General features: G+C 35.2%; 1 protein-coding gene across 12 annotated transcripts in view; it reads right to left on the bottom strand.

Annotated features, from left to right (window-relative positions):
* The window catches only part of KDM4C (lysine demethylase 4C), a 410,759-nt gene that overhangs the window by 304,029 nt on the left and 84,051 nt on the right, over positions 1 to 22,679 (bottom strand). For all 12 annotated transcript variants that reach the window (XR_005366745.1, XM_038552336.1, XM_038552337.1 and 9 more), the window contains 3 exons: positions 21,745 to 21,794; positions 9,710 to 9,813; positions 5,631 to 5,768 (listed from right to left, as the gene is read on the bottom strand). Coding sequence is in view for 11 of the 12 variants with exons in the window: in XM_038552336.1 (XP_038408264.1) it covers positions 5,631 to 5,768; positions 9,710 to 9,813; positions 21,745 to 21,794 (292 nt within the window). In the remaining variant the exon portion in view is untranslated. The remainder of the gene's footprint in view (positions 1 to 5,630; positions 5,769 to 9,709; positions 9,814 to 21,744; positions 21,795 to 22,679) is intronic.

Below are 22,679 nucleotides of genomic sequence, written 5' to 3'. Positions count from 1 at the left end.
GGCCTAGCATATCATGAACTATCTCAGCAATCATTACTACCAAAGTATATGAAAGTAAAATAACTTAAATTAATTTTTTCTTATTAGAGTATGTAAGTTATTCAAAGAAGCCAGTTTACTTTTTCTTAAGGCACTGACTTAAAGCCTCAAAAACAGATATTACCTTGATTTCAGTTTAGCAACTAATTATCAGTGTCATAAACCATATAACTCAAATCCTAAAATCCATCAAATTTAACTTAGCAATAAATAAAATTGGGCTCCCCAGCTCTGAGGACTTGAGCCCCCGATATCTGTCCTGCAGACACAATATATACTGATCAACTGGCTTTCTACTACATGACTTGAAGTCTCAGATTTTCTGAATCCCACAATTTAATACTTTATTAGAATAAAATGGGGATATAATATGAATATTTTCTTTCTTAATACCTCTCCAGGTATATAACTACTAAATCCCCAGTGAGAGTACAAGCTCCAAAGGACATGACTTCATATGCTTCTGTTTCTCTACGTGGTATTTTGTACTCTATGTTGTACCACCAGTACCCAAGAAATAGAAACAAAGTAGAGGTAAAAAGAGAAAATGAGACTATAAAATATCTCATTTAATATATCTCATATAAATATCTCATATAAATATAAAAGTTCATATCACATATGCCACATCAGACACTCAAAACCAGAATGCAGGACTATTAGTCGACATTTCCTTTCTTTCACATGCTCTAAGAATAGAGAAATTCTGTGATCTAAAAGCATATTAAAATATAACATAGGGACTCATCATTAAAATGATTCCTGATTCTTTTTTTAAAAACTGGCCAAGATTAAAGATTTTTTTGAAAGGGTGCTACCTGATTTAAGAATAACAAAGTCTAATTCTAGAAAAGAATTAAAACATAAAATGGAATGAAGCTATATCACAGCTTTTGTATGCGAGACAATTTAATAATTGAAATCCATTCTACATTAAAAGGAAATCAATTTCAAAATTCTAATTTCTAAACTTGTTCAAACATTTAAGGATTCGGATGTCAGAATGCTTTAAAATTATATTCTGAAATAACTCTCCTGAAGTTCATGAGAGAACATTCCCAGCTCTGCAGTACAATATTTCAACTTTCTGGCATATCATATTAATAGATTATAACTTAAAATAAAATTAATGCAAAATAGAGGTATCATTTTAGAGCCACTAGGTACTACCCTTTCTTCCAGGAAGATAACATTATTTATAGTGCCATCAATAAGTCTTTCACACTGCACACATGGTCATAAATACACTATTTCTGATGGTGTAGGCTAGATATGACTGTCCCCAAGACAATGATTCTTTTAACTCAAGAAAATCAGTACAGTAAATAACTTTTCTTCCCTTCGAGACAATCACAGTGCTTGAGGCTGCTGCGACACAAAAACAAAATATCTTCACAAATGTCTCCAAACAGTCAAGCTGAAAATCTAAGTCAAAGTTTCATTTAACAGCCTGTCAATTTTCTGATGTGAAGCTAATGAATGCAGTGGCAAACAAATCCATCAAATCCAACATCAAAACAACTGCACTTCATCCTACCAAACGGAAAAATGAAATACAACCTGCAGGCCAGCTCTTTGATCCAACCTAGCCAGGAAGCAGACCTGTGAGTGCCACCACAGCTGCTGCACAGAAGTAATCATGGACTCCATTTCACAACAGAAGGAGAGAATGCTCCAGAAATGGAAAACATTCATCTCAAATATGCACCAGTATCTTATTTCAATTGCTAAAGTGTTACCTAGTTTTAAATCTCTATCAGAAAAAAACAGAGCATTTCATTCTACATTACTCTGATGCTCAAAGCTATAAAGATGCCTAAAATAAATAACTAGATAGTATGTTCCACTCATACTACAGTTTTGAAAATGGAGATTTATTAAAAGCCCTTCTGCTCTTTATAAAAGCTCCTTGAGGACAAAGAAAACACATCTTTCTTCTTTGTACAAACATGTAACACAATTCCTACTGCAAAGGAGGAATTCACTAAGCACTCTCTTCAGCTGAACTCTGCCTAACCCAATCGGCAAATGGGCATGTAGCTACCTAGAACATTCCTCTCAATTTTTCTTCAGTGAAAATCTTATCTCTGATTAATGAAATGGGAAATTACATAACCCCCTTCTTAGGTAGGTGAGTTCTCTTAAAGGCAAGGCCCTTGTATTCTGGAGTATCATACAGGATTTTTCTGAATAAAAATCACCAATATCGGGGCACCAGGGTGGCTCAGTGGTTGAGCATCTGCCTTTGGCTCAGGGCGTGAACTGAGGTCATGTGGCGGAGTCCCACATTAGGTTCCCCACAGGGAGCCTGCTTCTCCCTCTGCCTCTGTCTCTCTGTGTCTCTCATGAATGAATAAATAAAATCTTAAAAAAAAAATCACCAATATCTCCAATATTATCAATGAACCTGGGGTTATCTTTTCAAAATCTAATGTTTTGGTGTTTTTTTTTTTCAATTCAAAAATAGGCTTTCATAAAGCTCTTTTCTCAGTCATTGAATTAGAAATAGTGGTCTGTAATAAGTAAAATATAACAAGTAGAGACCGCTACATTGTGTACCACATTAATTCTGTTCCATAAAGTGGCACTGTATTGGGAGCTTTTACATACTCCTATCAACCCCATGGGACAGATAAAGGACATATCATTCCCTCTAGTGCTTCAACTATGAAACAGCATGCCATTATTTTTTAAATTATCTGTCCCCCCTAAAAGCATAAGTCATCATCACTTGTGAATAATTACTATTCCAATAGCTATCACTTAGAATTAACTGAGTAAGGCAAAAAATTAAGGCAAAAATTTGTTAGCTTAAGAATTCAGGTATCATCAAAGCTAAAAGTCTTTCAAGTGCAGTTCATAATGAATCCATTATACATCTGTCCCCAGCAAAACAGAAAAACTAACTGCCCAATCACAAATTAAGAAATAGCCTTGGAGATCAATAAAAATGTGTCAAATAACAGATAAAAACACCAAAATAGGCACAAAAATGTCATCACAGCACCCTACAAAATAAGAGAACTTATTTACTGAGTAATAGCCAAGAAAATATTAAAATTGAGGGATATAATGTAAGAAAGCATAAGTATGTTTTAGTGAAACATTCAAAACTGTACCCATTACAAATTTAGTTTCCAATTTTTGTACAGAATAACTGAAATTAGTTACATCTACTCAAAGCAGATTCTTAATATATACCCATGTCAGTTATTAACTGGAACTCTCTGTGGTAGACAGAACACTGCCCCTACCTTCCTACTCCCAATAAGAAAGATACCCATGTCCTAATTCCTGCAGTCTGTGAATATGTCACCTCACATGACAAAAGGGATTTTGTGGATCGCTTGTTCTGACACGTAGGAGACCACATGGAAGGACCTGAGAGATACCTCTAGGAGCAAAGATCTGGATGACAGGTAGCAAGAAGATGGACTCAGTGCTACAACTGCAAGGAACTGAATTCAGCCAATAACCTGACTGAGCATCTCCAGTAAGAAATGCAGCCCTGCAAACATCTTGATTTTTGCTTGGTAAGACTAATAGCGACTTAAAACCTACAGAACCATAAGATGTAAGTGGTATTGTTTTAAACTACTACTTTTATGGTCATTTGCTTCAGCAGCAATAGAAAACAAATACATTCTCAGAGCAGCACCACATACCAAAAAGAAAGGAAAGCCTGGAGATAACATCAAAAAATAAAAAAATAAAAAACACCTAAAAATATCTCAAACACATGCAATTAAGACAATTTTTAATTAACTAGTAAAAACTGCATTTTGGTCATTGAACAATTTTGTACCTAGCAAAACACAAGAACCAAGACAGTCATATTCCTTAACTAAATTGAATGACATAAATCCACGCAGCATGAGTGGATATCCACATACCTAAGGTTTTTCTCCCTCATAACATATCTATTGGGGTGGAGAGGTATTTCTAATCCATACAGATAGAAACAAACAAAATAAACAAATGACTTTCCTAAGGATATATGACTAGCTAGAAGAAAAGTTAGACTTTAGATCCCTGCCTCCTCCTCCAGCATAGTGTGCTACTTCTTAACAGTCCCATAATCCTCAGCTGTCACTATGACTTCAGAGAGGACCAACCTCTCTTCCTTGGTCCACACCCCAGTCCCACTCTATAACCACAAAGAAATGTGGAAACCCACCCAGGACATTTTAGCTTTGGGGAGAAGTTAGTCTAGCCAATATCATGAATTCGATCTGAAACCATGGTAAAAAAACACCAACTAATTTTTCTGGTAATTGAACAGCTGTGATAGCTGATTTATTATGTCACTGATTAAAGATATGAATCATCAAATAATATATCTGGTTATAACTATGGGTCTATGCCTCTATTTCAATGCAGATACAAGCATTACCTTTCTGTGAAAGGACTCCAAGTAGCTGGCCAAGGCACATACCCTGAGTTTTCTTTTTTTTTTTTTTTAGGTTTATTATAATATGGAAGATGCATAATAGGAAGAAGTAGTTCAGCTCTGTTTCTTTCTAAATTACCCCTCATAAATAGAAATTACTCAGAACAGAAAAAGTCTTCTAATAGCAAGAGCTTTCCTTTTTTCATAAGTTCATACAAATGCTTCCCAGGAGGCCAAAGGGATGGCTATATTTTATTTTAATATATTATATAATTTTCTAAATACACATATAAATTAAACCTAGTGTTCTCTTTCCTGAATATATTTCTATCCAAGTTCACCCAATAGTTCCACATGCAAGTTTTATCAATGTAGAGTGAATAATACTCACTATACCATGCAGTGGCCAAGATACAGCCACATAAATTGTATGTGTCATTTTCCACTAAATCTGTGTCAATTTTACATACTCTGTAAAACCTAGTTTCACTTAGAAGTAGCCCTCTGCCAGCCTGTACTTCTGCCTTCAAAGCCACAGAAAAGAAAGCAACCTAATGGAAGCTACCACCTCTTTAAAGATGTCCTCTATTTAACACTGCAGGGGAGGGCTGATTAAATTTAATATAAGTTGTAGCTTTTGAATGAAAATGTACAGTATGTGAACTAAATTAAATATACTGAGCAGGAGATGCAAAATTTTATACCAAATTTAACATAAAGATGTATTTCTTGTTAAAGTATGTTCTACATTACTTTCAAGAAACTCATTTTTGCACTAAGGGCAGTTTTAATCTTCCTACTTCATCCCTCCATCTCTTACTAGAGTTTTAACATACACTTTCATTGTTGTTTTCTAAGCCATAGACTAAACTCAATATGGAGAGAGCCAAGTCTACCTAACATGGAGCCACAGGGAGCCACTAGAAAATATCACAAAAAAAGAAATGGTGGCTGTAAGAAAGAAAGCAAACATCAGTTGTAGAAAATTACCTCTGTTCCACATTAATCTCAAAACAGAAAACTATAACTACAAATGATAATATAGGTAATGTAAAATAAATATATCTAGTCAAATAAATTATTGAGGTGAGAAGCACACAATATCAATGAGAGAAAAAGTGTTACATGTGATCTTAGATTTTCTACAACAATAACCAGAATACACATTTAATTTATGCTTTATTCTTAAGGCATAACTTACCAATTTAGCAACTTTCCCATAGTCAATCCATCTGACTGTAGCAAAATTTGTAGATTCTGCACAGTTGAAACCATGATTAAAACCAGCATGGTAGCCATATGGAAAAGTGATCATAAATTCTCCAGCCTCCTGAGTGATCTGTAGGGTAGAAAACATATATTTTCCAATTATAAGACTTTCCAAATTCAAAATAAATTAAAATATATTTCCTACAAAAAAAATGCCATGCTAGCAGAGCTATCTAATAGAAAAGAAGTAGCCCAGATCTTTACCCAATCCATTAATAGTTCTTCAGGAAACTTTAAAGACTTTTCTAAATAGAGTGTGACCCTCTGGCAATGTTCAATCATTCAATCCATAATCAAAGATGCTATATTTTATTCAAAAGTATCTTTATCTAAGAAAATTTGTTCATGTTAGCAATGTACATATTTAATATTTTAAAAATTCAGATTATTGGAGTTATATAATAGGGCCTATAATAGGACCTATTTTGACTGATGTTTTCAAAGCTAGAGCTATAAAAACCCCCAATAATACATGCTCAATAGGCTTTACTATGAATTCCACTGCTAAAGAATTGGTAGTATTCACCAAATTATTCTTTCATAATATTCAGAAAACAATTAAATCTATTCCATTTAATAGTAAAATTTCTATCAAAGAATTATTCAAATAGGTATGTGTGAGTGCATATAATTAAACTAACTGGGGTATATCAGCTAGAATTTAAAAGCAAACATGAAAAATATATTTATCCCATTCCTATTTTTTAGGTTAAAGACATTTGGCTTTTTATAATCACCAAAACACACAAAATACACCTGGAGCTATAAAAAAATAATACAGCAAAATTTTTCTGTGTTTTTAATTTACCTCTTCTACAATAGATTATGAAATTTATTATGTATGGTTCATTTCAGTCCTGAAATGCTGAGAAATGAGTATGTGGCTGGGCATGGGTATATAAATATACAGGAGACATACTGTGTAAAGACAGAGGTACTAAATGCAATTCAGTTGCCATTTTAGGTATGCTAAAATGTTGTGTATGGACGTATTTTCTTTCACAACATGTCTGAAATTTATCTCATCACCCTCTCCCCCAGCCCAGGAGGTGTTCTACTGAACACCTGGCAGCAACTCCACTGCCACCTGGCCCACAAAGAATGGCTCATCAATGTCCAACATCGTTCCAGTTCCATCATTCTGAGCCACACTTCCCTGTACTATGTGATAAAACTCACCTGGTCAACTGTTTCTAACCCTACACAGACAGGTGAAGAAACTAGGGCTGCTGCCATGAGGTAAGGAAAATATCTTCACTGCTCTATTGAATCCGATCCACAATCCTTCTCTACTCTGCCTAAAAAATCCTGCTCTTACCATGTTGAAAAAGAGCACCTGTTCCCATTGAAAAGGACTCTAAGTTTTGTTTCCATGTAACTTCTAGAAACAGTCCATCCCAGTTAGCCAAAATATAAGGTTGGTTATACTACTTCTGTGTAACACATTGATAAGAAAGCACAGTAACAGAAAAGAACAAGTCCCTTTTATTATAAGACCAAATAATCACAATTCCATGTCATAAAAGAAGTTGAAAAGGAAAGTACACATAATTAAAAGCAGACATTATCAATTAAACATACTTTTTTATATACACACACACATATATACACACAATTATATGAAAATACATTGAAAGGAGGAGGAAAATAATGTTACTCCAACTGTGAAATGATTGCCTAAAAGAGGGTCAAACTGAAGAGAAAGAATGTGTTCTATAAAGCCCTCTACAGATCATCTTTTTTCATCCTCATAATTAGCCCTATTAAGTACTATTATTATCATCATTTTCCAGCTAAAGAAATGGAAGCTCAGAAAAATTACATAATTTGTCTAAATGACAGAATCAGGAATGAACATGTAAGTTTAATTTGGAAGTCTATGCTACTCTCTCCCATGGTACATTATCATCATCAGACAATAAGCTTCTTGAGGAGCACAGAGTTATCACACATCCTTCATCAACATGGAAGAGGAAGTGGCAATATTTCACATGAAAAACTGCAATTGCCAAAAAATAAAAAATATAAAATAAAATAAAATAAAATAAAATAAAATAAAATAAAATAGAAAGAAAGAAAAAGAAAAAGAAAGAAAGAAGAAAGAAAGAAAGAAAGAAAGAAAGAAAGAAAGAAAGAAAGAAAGAAAGAAAGAAAGAGAGAGAAAGAAAAGAAAAACTGCAATGGCCAATCAGATGGTAAAGCATTGGCATCTTCAGAAGCCATGAAATGTCTCATCCTCAAGAGACCAAAGGAAAGCCTCGTACATCTGGTGATTTACCAAGCAGTATGGAGAAGCCACAGCCCAGAATGGGATGAAAGGCACCTGCTTCCTTCTCCCCAAAGATTGGAAAGGAGGTACAAGCTCCAAAGGCCTCCAACCTGGGGAAATGAAACAATCCCACCATATGCTATATCACATTATCCCCTCTCCCAAAGACCAGCTTGATCAATATCTATCACCAGCCTTGAAATCATAAAGGATTTCCTGTCCGTGGGAGACTCTAGTCCACTCATTCTCCTCTCCTTTCTAAAATTCCAACTTAAAGTGTCTAATCAAGCTAACACCTAGAAGTAAAAGAAACACTCACTAATGATGTGTCTGAGACTTAAAAGTCCAGTTCCCAGAGGTATCAGCAAGTAAGACAGCGCCCCACAGTGGCAGTGGTTCATCTAGGGCACACAGCTCCTTACCTCTGTACCTGTGATATGCTACAGTTCACCATCAGCTTCTCTCCATACACAAGCACATCTCCCACAGTACATGTCTCAAAGGCACACTTTTTGTGGTAGCTAAGACTATGTGAGTAAAACAGTGGTAAGAGCATCCCTGTCACACAAGACAAATATGTCTCATCTCATGCATGAATACAGCAAAGACAGTTTGTGACTGAGCAGGGATTACCCGAAGTTAGAGAATGACTCTTGGTCTTTGCAAAAATTCCACTTTGAACAAAGTTGGGGGTGGGAGATGGGATGTACTTTAAGGGACTGAGATTAAGAAGAGGTAAAAATTTAGTCACAGGTGAAAAACTTCTGAGGTGAAAAACAGCACAAGATTATGGGAAGAAAGTCAAATTAAAAATGAGAAAAAAAGAAAGGAAGAGAGTACAGCTATTTTTCAATGTTTCTACAAGTAGCTAATTACTAAATCCTCCTTTAAGAGAGAGCTTTTATTTATCTGGTCAAAAGCTTTTCTTCATTTTAGCATCTTCACATAAAAGTTCTCATGCTCCATAATAATTCTGACCCAATAACCACCCATGAGCACAAAGAAAGAGGAACTTGTTATGTACTGAATCTTACAGAACTTAATCTTCAGAAATATTCCAAAGCAGCAATATCTGATTATTAAATCATCAGGCAATTTTATCCATAATGAAATCTCAATTGTATTATGTCTAAATGTGTTTAGAAGCAACATTCTGCCATCATAATCATTGACTCTAAAACACCAAACTAATGATAATTGTTCTGAGTTCTTTTTTTTTTTTAAGATTTATTTTATTTGAGAGTATTACATGTGCAGGGAGGGGCGGAAGGACAAGGAGACTCCCCACTGAGCACAGAGCCCACTGAGGGACTCAATCCCAGGACCCTAAAATCATGACATGAGTGAGCCAAAGCCAAACCCTTAACCGACTGAGCCACCCAGGCATCCCTGTTCTGAATTCTTTTAAAAAAGAGATCATATACATAAATTACACTGTTCATATAAAAGACTTCAATGTAGATGTGCTACATCTTAGTTTGTTGAGTGTCCTGCATTTTTCTCTTAGGACTGTTACAAGTGAACTATAACCAGCATAAAATTATAGTAAATGTTTCCTGAAATAAAAGTAATTTTATTACTTGTTACATTATAAAACATGAATCTGAATTTTTCTTCCCACATCCTAAAAATCCTACTTGAAGTCAAGGATATATTGGCTTGTGTTAAATTTGTCTTACAATTTGTCTTACATATAAATACTACACACACAAAATGAATGTTAAAGAATAACACTAATATACCTTGTCAAAGGGAATACCATACTTCTTCAATACTGAGGGAGATATTAGTGTCATCTTGTGGCGAAGAAATGCATCACACCCTTGAGAACTGCTTGGGAAAAAACCTAAATGGAAACAATAAATATAAGTAGTAATGTGCCAATTATGATAAAATTTCAGATAGTTTTAAAGCTTATATTCTAATATTCTCACAGAACGACAGTTTTATGCAAATATAGACCAACTCCAACATCAAAAAAAAACCTGGTACTGAAAATTAGAGTCAGAATTCTTAAAAGCTATGGGATACATATTTATATCACTAAAGGCCGACCTTTATTATAAAAAAGAGCTACCAAGAATTGTTTTCGTGATATATAAAATTACTAAGCCTTACGAATTTCAACTAATAAATTTTAATTAAATCTGCCTAATATCTGATAAATGGATAAAATAATAAAGATGGTTAGGAAAGGTAAATAAACTTTTGAATAAAGAAATTCCTCATTTTAAAAAGATTCCTAAAAGTGATCATTCCAGATGTACTTGTCCCAAAGCCTGGCAAAGAGAAAAAAACATAGCAGTTTCCCACCTTTATATGTTTCTTTCTGATCAATTTAATACAGTTAATTGCTACTGTAGATAATGCTGCTATAAACATAGGGGTGCATGTATCCCTTTGAATTAGCATTTTTGTATTCTTTGGGTATATTTCACTCATATATGGAATTTAACAAACAAAACAAGCAAGCAAAAGGGGGTGGGGAGAGACAAACCAAGAACAGACTCTTAACTATAGAAAACAAACTAATGGTTACCAAAGGGGAGATGGGTAAGGGGGATGGGTGAAATAGGTGATGGGGACTAAGGAGTACATTTGTTGTGATGAGTACTGGTGGACGTGCTGGATCACTATACTGTACACCTGAAACTAATATTACACTGTATGTTAACTGAAATTTAAATAAAAACTTTAAAAAAAATAGGTTAACTGCTACCAATTTCCTGAACCAAATTCCTGGCCAGCTCAGGTCAAATGCTTGGAAACCTGTCCCACCAGTCTGTGTAGGAGCAGTGTTTTAAGGAGTCCTTTAAATGAGGAAGCTTAACATGCAGCAACCCTTTCACTCAACAGTACATATCATGGACCAAAACACAGTCGTTTTTCTCCACCACTGACTTCATCCCTGCAGTTTTGTCTGGGCTGGGGGACTCATTAATTCAGCTATGGAGGCTACAGGAAAATGAACATACATGATGCCCTGCTATTCACCTTATTCACTCAGAGACAAACAGCAGGATGCCAAAGCAAGAGAGAAAGCAAGAAAGGAAAGCGACACATGGAAGGGACACCTGGATGGCTCAGTGGTTGAGCATCTGCCTTTGGCTCAGGACATGATCCTGGGGTCCTGGGATCCATTTCTGCATCAGGCTCCCCACAGGGAGCCTGCTTCTCCCTCTACCTGTGTCTCTGCCTCTCTGTGTGTGTGTCTCTCATGAATAAATAAACAAAATCTTTTTTTTTTTTTTTTTTAAAGAGAGAGAGATGTAAAAGAGGAAAATCCTAGAAAGAGAATCCAGGAGGAAAACAGAGCTCACCAGCAAAACAATGGGATACACATAAATAAAGCAGGAAGAAGCAGAGATACTATTTAAAATGAAGAGAAAGCCAATGGAAATATTACTTATCTAACTCTGTAGCTCACTACCTCCAAATAGCTCAAGCAGGTGACCAATCTGACAAAAGGATTACCAGTACTCATTAACTAACCATGAACCATTTTAACCTCAAAAAAGTGTTTCACAAGAATATTTTTAAAGTTAACAAGATTTTATTGGAGTATGTGATCATCAGAAGAGAACAAATCAACCAGCCAGGAAAGAACCATTAGGGTATAAGAAACCATCCGCAAAAAAAAAAAAAAAAAAGGTATGTTCTGCTTAAGCATCTGCATCTGATTTTTCTAAATAGCTGGAAATTTTAAAAGTACATGCTAAAGAAAACAACAGAAATACTATCATTCCAGGGGCGCCTCGGTGGCTCAGACGGTTAAGTGTCTAACTCTCAATTTCAGTCAGGTCGTGATCTTAGGGTTGTGAAAATGGGCTCTGTGCTGGGTATAGAACCTGCTTAAGATTCTCTCTCTCCCTCTTCCTCTGGCCCTCCCATCCCCTCTCATCCTTACAATACCAATGGGAATAAAAGGAATCAGTTTGCCCTAAGTGGTCATTTGATGCAGCCCTCTGTATAAGGTTAACATTTATATTATACATTAACAGAAAATAAAACATTATACCAAATAAGTAACCCTATTTTTTTAAATGCAGATTTTAGTGAATGGAGAAAAAATATCACACTAATGTAATAGCCATATCTACACAGTAAGATGTCCTGAGTCTTCCACCATGGAGACTAAAGCACAGTAGGGTGGTCCACAAACACACAATCCATGGAAACATTTTAATATTACAATTCAAGTGGATTTATCAAACTTTTCAAATCTGTAACTCTGTGCATCCTAAACGAATTGAGTTTTAAATTAAAATCCATGAAGAAAGAGGCATCTATTTAATTTTCTTTTGATGTGGATTTGTAATCAGGACCTGAACAATATGGTGACTGGTCATAAGTTAATTTAAATTGGAAAACCACTGAAGGAAGATAATTTGCAATCTATTAAAAACTTCGGTTTAGGGATCCCTGGGTGGCGCAGCGGTTTGGCGCCTGCCTTTGGCCCAGGGCGCGATCCTGGAGACCCGGGATCGAATCCCACGTCGGGCTCCCAGTGCATGGAGCCTGCTTCTCCCTCTGCCTATGTCTCTGCCTCTCTCTCTCTCTTTGTGACTATCATAAATAAATAAAAATTAAAAAAAAAAGAAAAACTTTGGTTTAGAATTTATATTTACAATAGGCTATCAGAATTGTATTTTACATTGCTGGAAAACACCTCATAAACAGCACAAATTCTGTTCAAAGCATGTGTCTCAAAATGAATTTTACCTCAAAATATCTGCAGGAATACATGGCTCATATTCACCCTCACTCCACCATCTATGAAAAGTATTTTATTCAACATATAAGCAACCCAATGTATCCAGAATACTATTAGATACAAAATATTTTTTAAAACTCAGAACTATACTGACTGAAGAAATGTTAGTGTCTTTCATAATAAGTAAAAAATCAATTTTGGAGTCACTTGCATAAAAAACAGCAAAAGTAACTCTAATAGAAAAGATAATATTTAAGTAAAAATTCAACTTAAGACAATCAGAGTCACCAACAAAAGAAAAGAAAATAGTATGTGTTAAAATTTTGGCAAGTTACTTCTTTAAAATATACCTTTCAGAATCGTTTTTTCCTACTCTAATATTTGCTCTCTTGATCATGATCATGACCCAAGATGATGACCTGAGCCCAAGGCAGACACTTGACTAAGTCACCCAGGCAGCCTCAATCCCATATTCTGTAGGGATACTTTGGTAGGAGCATTTGAGAGGCAAACTACAAGGTATAAACTATGCTTTGGGACCCTGTATAAATCTTACTCAATCTTCTCTTAACCTGTGCTTAACACACATGCTTACTTGAGCACCAACTTTCCTCACTCCTTTACCATACTTGACAAACACACACCTTTTCATTGGTATTAAATAGCAGAGCTAAGTTTTAGACTAAAGACCTAATTGTCTGAAATATTTAAAGCCACCCTCACCCTGCCCATATGGCCAGCAAAACAAGAGAGAATAATAGTTAAGAATTTGTTGAGCCTTGCTGAGACATGGATTCCAAACACAATTCCAACACTTATGTAGCTCTGACTAGTCATGTGATCTCTCAGCTCCTCAGTTTCCTCATCTGTACAGTTAAGCTGCTAAAATTATCTTCCTTAATGGATTCTTTTTCCAGCTTTTTTGAGATATAACTGGCACGTAACATTGTACAAGTTTAAGATATACAGAGTAAGAATTTGATTCATGCACATATTGTGTATGAAATGACTACCATAATAAGTTTATTTAACGTCCATCATCTCACATAGTTAAAATTCTTTGTGTGCGTAAGAACTTTTAAAATCTACTCCCTTGGCAACTTTGACATATACAATACAGTATTAATTGTAGCCACCATACTGCACAGTACATCCCCAGAACTTAACTTTCTTATAACGTAAGTTTGTACCTTTTGACTGCCTTTACCCATTTCCTTTCCACCTTTATCCACCAACTCTGGCAACCACCAACTTGTTCTCTGTAATCTGTACATTCAGTTTTTTTAGATCCCACATGTGAGATCACACAGTATTTGTCTTTCTCTATCTGACACATTTCACTTAGTATAATGTACTCAAGATTCATTACAGTTGTTATGGCTTCTTATGGCTGAATAATATTCCACTGTCTTCATATATAAAACATTTGTTTTATCCATTCAAATGTCAATGGACACTTCAGCTGTTTCTAAGTCTTGGCTACTGTGAATAATGCTGCAATGAACATGAGAGTGCATATATCTCTTCTAAATAATGATTTAGTTTCCCCTTTGGTATACATTCAGAAGAGGAGTTGTCAGATAATACAGTAGTTATTATTTAATTTTTTGAAAAAACTCCATACTGTGTTTCATAGTAGCTATCCTTACTGGATCATTATGGGGATCCAACAAGATAATGTACAAAAAACTTAGCCACAGTCAAAGGTGGAAGCAACCTAAATGTCCAGCAACTGATAAATGGATGAACAAGATGTGATATAATCCACAAAATGAAATATTATTCAGCCATAAAAAAGAATGAAATACTGATATATATTATAAAATGGAAAACATGAGAAGTAAAAGCCAGAGGCAAAAGGTGGGTCACCTATTGTATGACTCCATGTATACTGAAATATCCTGATTAGGTAAATACCTAGAGATAAAAAGCACATTAGCAGCTGTCAGGGACTGGGGAGAAGTAGGAGGAAAAAGAGAGGGACTGATGAACAGATACAAGGTGATGAAATTCTCTTGGAACTTGATAGAGGTGATGACTGCACTATAAGAATATACTAAATGCCAGCTTATTTTATGTTATATGAATTTTACCTCTATTAAAAACAAAAAACAAAAAACAAAAAACCTTGCTGGTATACTTGACACAAAGTAAATTTCAGTAAATAGTAACGATTCTTTTTACCCCTGTTATTCATTTCCACCATATTGACCCCAGTCATTATGTCAGTTCAATGGATCTTCCTTTTCCACTATCTCTGTAGCCTGTTAGCTGAGAAGGGGTATCACAATCCCAAGAGACCCAGAAAGCTGACTAGGGTGCTGTCACCAAGCCTTAAAAACTGCTTCATTCCCTTGGGCCTTCTGACCTAAACCTAACAGTTCCGGTCACAAGTAACAAACTTCTCCCCCAAAAAGTAGTTCTAACAGTCAAGCACAACTTAAGTTAAACTCTATAGATTTATTTTCAACCTTGTATTCACCTGTAGATTCTTCCATCTGTTCTCTAACTTGATTGTTTTAAAATTAAATATCAAAATTCAGCCTGGATTCCAAATTATCACTTACAATTGGACTCAATGTAAAAAGGACCAAACTTAATCCCTTCTTTCATACTCCAAGCAATGGATACTGGTAACGACACTACTTTACAACTTAATTCCCTTTATACCAACTCTTCCCCACAAGTTAACACATTAGGGTTTCTGTGACAGGTAAATTAATGAACTCTCAATGAAATGGTATCTGATTTGGAAGTGGGAAACCTGAAGGAATAGTTTGGAAAAACAATCTATGTTTCTACTAAACTGTTAAATCATAAAAATACATGATCTGTTTTAACAAATACTCAAAATTAGAACAAACTGCAATACTACACAGGATCCAAGGAGCAAAACAGTTTATATACTAAATAAGAATCCAAGAAAAAGGAAAAGCAATAATAAAAACTTATAATAGGCTGCTTAGGTAACTCAATTTTTAGTCTATACCTCATTTATACTATCTACAATGATAGGCACTGCCAAGCTGCCAATTCCTTAACAAACTAAAGACAATATTTTTGTTTGTTTTTTAAGATATTATACAATGGTAAAGCAAGAAGGATGATCTTTGGAACCAGTCTTCCAATCCAAACAACATGAGAGAGGATGAAAAGCTAGCATGATAAAAAGCATGTACTCCAGACATCCCAAAAGAGCTCCGAAGTCCTAAAAGTACCCCATAATAACCTTTGTTAAGACTAGCAAAATAGTGCTAGGAGCTGTGCAGCATGGGAAGTATAGAATCCCATAAGCACTCTCAAGGACCAGTTGCATCCACTAAATACAGGTGCATGTCCTGTATCCAATGGAAATGTGATCATAAGCAAGAAGCATTCTTATAAGTAAAAAGGACACAAAAGTCTACATACTGTAATATCCTATTTTTATGACACTCTAGGAATAGAAATTAGATTACTGGTTGCCAACAGCTATGTGGAGGGAGTAACTGAGAAACACCAACAAAAGCACCTCTTCACAAGGAAATGTTCTATATTTTGATGAGGTTGGTAGTTCCACCACTGTACATTTTTGTCAAAATTCACTGAACTGTATATTTAAAAGGGGTGGATTTTACTGTAAGTATATTATACCTCAATTATTCTAACCTCCCAAAATAATCATTAAATGTTTTTAAACTGTTATGTTAGATGTAGAGGAGATATGCTCTAAAAATGTGTTTTTTCCTTCAGATAAAAATCTCTCCAAACTATCAACTGGTTTACATTTTCTAATATTTTAACTGTTACTAAGGAATTCCTTTAATTTTTTTTAAGTAGGCTCCATGCCCAATGTGGAGCTCAACAAAGGGCTTGAACTCACTCACAACCCTGAGATCAAGACCTGAGCTGAGATCAAGAGTTGGACCCTTCACCAACTGAGCCACCCAGATGCCCACTAAGGAATTCCTTTTAAATCCTCATCTCATATGACAAACACATGCTGTTGCCATTAAATCTCCAAAGTTTCAGCCTTGGTAAAAGGTTACATATCAAAGTTTAGTAATTATTTCTATGGATCTGTGAACACCAGTTTTGAGAAGCTTAAATTAGTTATTAGTCACTTAGGAAAGATGTAAAGAAAGGAGTAGGAAAGATGAAGAAATCAGACATGTAGAATACATGTCCACATTAGCAATAGATTTTAAGGCAATTTCATTTCAACAGAATTGAAATTTACCCTAGTATGCCTTGATATAGTTTTTATATTGGTTTTTGCAATATTCATATTCATAGGCTTAAAAATGTATAGCAACCATACAAACGGTAAGGAAAAGAACACGGAAAAAGGATGTGGTAGGATTGCTTCTGTGGGAAATGCCTCTAGATAGATGTATTAAATTTACACATGAAATTTCTTAACAAGCTTATTAATGAAATGAACCAATAAGCTACAATATGTGGGGAGAAACCTACTAATTTTTATCCACATCCCTAATTAAGATGTCAACTTTAGAGATTTAAGTTAGTTATAGTTGACCTCTCTGTGCATCCTACCACTCATGGTCAATTAGTTACTCAGGAATGCATAGAAAATTATTACACTGCAAGTTTCACTCAACTCTAAGTGTCCCATAGGCTATCAAAACAGACTTCACTCTGCTAAGTGTCCCATGATCCATCAATATCACTACTAGTAGAAATAGAGCTCCATGGAGCACTCCAGAGGAGCACCAGGAGAAATTCACACTGATTGTGGTCTAGAGAAGGATAGTGGTTCTCCTAAACGACTACCTTATTTTATCTCCTGAACACTGTATACTATGTAATGGTCAAGTATTTTTCCATTTCAAGCTGGCTGGGAGAACATTTATAGCTAAAATTTCCACCCAATTTAACAAGTGTATGGGTCATTACATATGGTTTTTCACTGCATCCCTAACACCACTTTGTCTCAGAGCCCACTTCTTCCCCCTTGACATGACACATGGACCACACAGGCATAGATCAAAGTCTCCCGAGGCCAAATACTTTGGGCTCAAACAGGTCATGGTCAAGCTAACCAGAATTTTCCTGGTTCAGTTTCCACCCGCAGAATCAAAGTACTCCTAATTTCCCTCCATAATAATTCCTCCCTGCTTGCTGATATTCCCTTCCTGAATTCTTTCTTAACATTCTCTGCTGTCACTTCTCAGAACTGTCTTTCACCCTACATTACACTAGCTTGGTTTATGTTATGTATTACTGACCAGTGTCTAAAATCCTACTAGGAACATAGCCAGACATAAAATATTCAGATATATTTAAACATGGAAAGTGGTATCTGACACTAAATTTTGAGGAAAGTAAGCTTAGGGATTGTTGTATGATTCTTAATGCAACTCATCTGATAGAAAGATAAAAAAAAAAAAAAAACACACATACTGACACACCACACATTGATCTCCATGCCTAAGGAATGAGTTAGACATGAAGGTAGAGAATATATCATTGAACTTCTTCACTTTTTATGGCCTAGAGGGCCCCTTAAATTGATTATTTATATCATGGATATTTTTATTTATTAGCCTTTCAAAACCAGGCATTTTAATATAATATTTTCAGACCATCAACTAAATGAATGCTTATGGGAATAAGGTATTTATCATTTGGAGAGCAGATAAAAGTACATTTTCTTAATTCCAAGACAGAGGTATAAGAACAGGTCGATTTAGAATCTGTTCATAAAATTAAAATGACTTGTTATTTATTGCTGCTCTTCTAGTCTCTTGATAGCAGGTTTACAATCCCTATTAGGTCAAACCCCTGAAGAGATTTGAAGATGGCTTCCCAGAAATCCACATCTATAACCAATTTTGAGTATAATTTCAGAAGTCCACAGACACCCACAGACCCTTGTCCACCTCCTGGAACAGGGACCTCTGCAAATTAGGCTAAGAATCTCTGTTCTACAGGCTTAAATTAAAGACTACTAGTCATAAAACACATACACATACCCCAAAACTATTTTAAAAACTGAATTAATCCTTCATAATCATGACTCTTCTGTTCCGATTTTGTGAAACGTTGTTTTAAAATAAGTCACAACTAAAATACTTGCTAAGTATAAGAATTCACTTCCCTTACTGCCATCTGAAACAAAATTCTCAATGATTATTCACACTTCCAAACTCAGCTGCACAAAGCCCTAATACATATATTCTTTTCCCAATAACCAAAATTTTGACCACAGCAAATCATCTTCAATTTTTTTAATATTGGATGGTATTTTATCCACAATAAAAGACTAATGGAATACAGTCCTTGGCAAAAAATTTTAGTTGTTCCCCAATTTACTTTAATCCATACTTTGCTTAACTCAATAGAACAGCAAAGATACTGTCTTCTTTCTAAAACAGATGAATTTTAGACATTCTAAAAAGTGAAAATGTTCAAAACTGTCATTCATGATTTAATATTATACCTCTATTCTCCCTTATACTTTCCATTCAATTGTATCAAGCCAAAAATTAGAAAGAATATAATGACATTATAGGCAAACATAACAAGTATAAAAATTGCTACAATTCACTTGAGTTTTTTATTACACTTATGTCTATACAATATTGAAAAAAAAGACCCTATATAAATGAGAAAGCAGCTGAAGGGCAAAATCAAACTCCTAGCTTTATTAGATGCAAGCCTAATGTCTTTTAGATAAAATATTTGTAGGTGCCACAGTCAATCAAGATTTCAATAGAAACTAAAGATGAAAGCATTCATGCATAAAAGGCAAGTGTGATAATTATGATGTGCAGACAAGATAATGGAAAATATCCTAGGCTGCTTTTCATTTTCTGTATCAAGTGCTGCCTTGACCTAGACATCATATAATGTTCTATCACATTTACTGCATTATTTTATCATTTTAATTATTTAGCAGAATTCAATTAATTTGGCTGGCATCTGCTCAGTCAGGATGGGAATCCTCTACTGTCTCATAGGTCTTTTCCCTGTGTCATTTCTCAAAATAATCCTGCAAAACAGTTTTGAATAAACGAGCAATTGATTTGAAGTTCTTGTACGTCCTTCAAGTTTATCAACTTACTGATTAAACAAATAGCACCCATTTTCCTAGAGTGTTGTCATTTTCAGACAGTTTATGTCAAAGCTTTCGCAGACAATTTATAGTAGGAATTTTAGTGTAGGGACGCCTGGGTGGCTCAGTGGTTGAGTGTCTGCCTTCAGCTCAGGTCATGATCCCAGGGTCCTGGGATCGAGTCCCGCATCGGGCTCCCTGCATGGAGCCTGCTTCTCCCTCTGCCTGTGTCTCTGCCCCTCTCTCTGTGTGTCTCTCATGAATAAATAAACAAAATATTAAAAAAAAAAGAAAGAAATTTTAGTGTGTGGCTCTATACTATAAAGTTTACATTAGCTCCAGTTCTCTGGTGGTAAGGCAAATAGAAAATGGTGGAATAATTATTACAGAGAAGATGATAGTTCAGTATATAGATTTAGCATAAAGTTCAATGCCTGTGTATTTAAGGATTATGGTAATCATTTTCTCAGCTGTGTTCTAATCTATTCTTCAGAACCAGGATTCATCCACCTTAATATTCATAAAAATGGTCCCTAACGAAGTTCAAGATTACAATTACATTGCTATTATTATTACAATGTATTAGATTATAAAAACACTATGACTTTATAGTCATTAGCCTGCCAAAATTATAATAATGCTTCGGACAAATGTGATACTGTAACTGTTCCTTCTAAACTCTTCTATAATTTGGGGGAAAGTAACTTTTAGATACCATTAACAATTTCTGTTCAGAACTGTCAAGTCAATGAAAGGGGTTTTTCAGTGTCCCCATTTCATTATTAAATGAAAGCATATGTAAGACAGAAACAAAAATCCTTTCCTAATAAAAGGCAAACCTAATGCATCAATAAAATAGATCAGCACCTGACTAAAAGGACAATGGTCACTTGAGGATTTGATCCTGGATAAAAGCAGAAGGTTTTACACTAGTTGTCACTCAGATGGAACTTCACCTTCCCTTAGAAATAAGTCACTACCAGCCTACTACTTTCCTGGTAAGGGTGGCTAACAAAACAGATGAGATTGGCAAGGGGTGAATCGGATTCTGGCTTGCATAAACAGATATGGCAAGGTTGTCTTCTGCATCTTAAAGACAGAAAAGAGGAAGGCATTTTCTGCAGATACAAGTAGGTACAGAATCAAACCATTAATAGAGTCTTTCATTCTAACCCTTATGAAGATAGACAAAACCACAAAAAATTAAAATTCAAGTTCCAGTAAGGTATATTTAAATTTACCAGTCTAAGAAAGCATATACTCCGTTTATTTGGTTATCTGGGGACAGTCATCTTAATACTTCCATAAGAGCAATCCCAAGGCCAGGGGGCCAAACTAGGAGTCAGAAGGAGATTTAACACAACCCTTTGGTGAAATGATATAACAGCATGAAAAGTATTCATAAAATACCTGCACCCTGAGATGCAACATTAATACTCTTTGGAATTTATCTCGAGTGTAACTTAAAAGAAAGGAAAATGGGATCCCTGGGTGGCTCAGTGGTTGAGCATCTGCCTTTGGCCCAGGGCATGGTCCTGGGGTCCAGGGATCGAGTCCCACATCGGGCTCCCTGCATGGAGCCTGCTTCTCCCTCTGTCTGTGTCTCTGCCTCTCTCTCTCTCTCTCTCTCTCTCTCTGTGTCTCTCATGAATAGGTAAATAAAATATTTAAAAAAAAGAAAGAAAGAAAGAAAAATATTAGCCCAACAATGTTAAATAAAAGTTATATATACACAAAAGTTATATAAAAGGGAAAAATTGGAAATAATCAAAATAGGTTAAGCACAATCACTTGATGAAATACTAAGGAGCCAAAATAAAATAATCATGAAGCTTACTAGGAAGAATATTCACAGGGTAATGTGAAAAAAAAATTAATTGTTCTATTAGAAAAACATTCAAAAGTCATTAACCTGAAAAGAGTAAAACTAACTAACTAACATTACAGTAAAAATACCTCAAAAACAAAGAATCTACCCAGATGAAAAACACAGAAAGCAAGTTTACCTTGAGCTAGTCTTTCGAGTCGTTTTCCATGTTCCGGGGGTATCGCATACCTAAAATTGTAAACATAAATATAAAATTTTAAACATAAATAAAAATTTTAGGTTTATAACTGCTCAACTAGTATCCTGAGATAATGTTGTGCTAAAAAAAAAAAAAAGGCATCAAATTCCACTTAAATGAAATGAACAGAGATTAGAAAACCAATAGCAGAGTCATATCCCTTGGACACTAAACCAAAGAAAAACAAACTGGAAATCACCTATTTCAGTGCGCCAGTTCACCATCCCAAGGACATTTTACAGATTAGGGAACAAAGGCCTAAGGCCAGTAAACTACTGGGACAAGGGAAGCAGCTAGCCATAGCAGGGAGACCAGACCTCCTTTTCTAACACTCACAGCACACTAGAAATCCAGGGCTATTGTTAGTTGTATGTTTTATGTTTTGTTGTTGGTTAGTTTTGCCTTTGTTTTTAAGAAAACCTAGGTTGTTGTGCTTTTTTTTAACCTTTTAAAATGTTTTTATTGACAAGCAAGACAGAACACAAAAGTATTATACCAATATTCATATTTCCACCAAACATTTCTAAGAACATTATACTTTTCCAATAGATTTTTTTTAAGATTTATTTCAGAGAAAGAGAGAAAGAGCACAGCAGGGAGAGGGAAAATAAATCCTCAAGCAGACTCCCCGCTAAACACATAGTCTGGCTCAGGGCTTGCTCCCAGGACCCTGAGATCATGACCTGAGCCAAAATCAAGAGTCAGAAGCGTAAGTGACTGAGCCACCCAGGCACCCCTCAGATAGATTTTAAATTAAAATTTACCAGAGATAAGAGAGCAGTGTTTGTGGCTTTTATGACTTTAAAAATATTTTTTTTTGAGATTTATTTATTTAGGAGAGAGAGAGTGTGTGCACAAGAGCGGAGGGAGGAGCA

Source organism: Canis lupus, chromosome 11 (genome assembly GCF_011100685.1).
Source record: "Canis lupus familiaris isolate Mischka breed German Shepherd chromosome 11, alternate assembly UU_Cfam_GSD_1.0, whole genome shotgun sequence".
NCBI lineage: Eukaryota > Metazoa > Chordata > Mammalia > Carnivora > Canidae > Canis > Canis lupus.
Note: the sequence above shows the minus strand (reverse complement) of the source record. Positions and strands in the feature narration are given on the sequence as shown.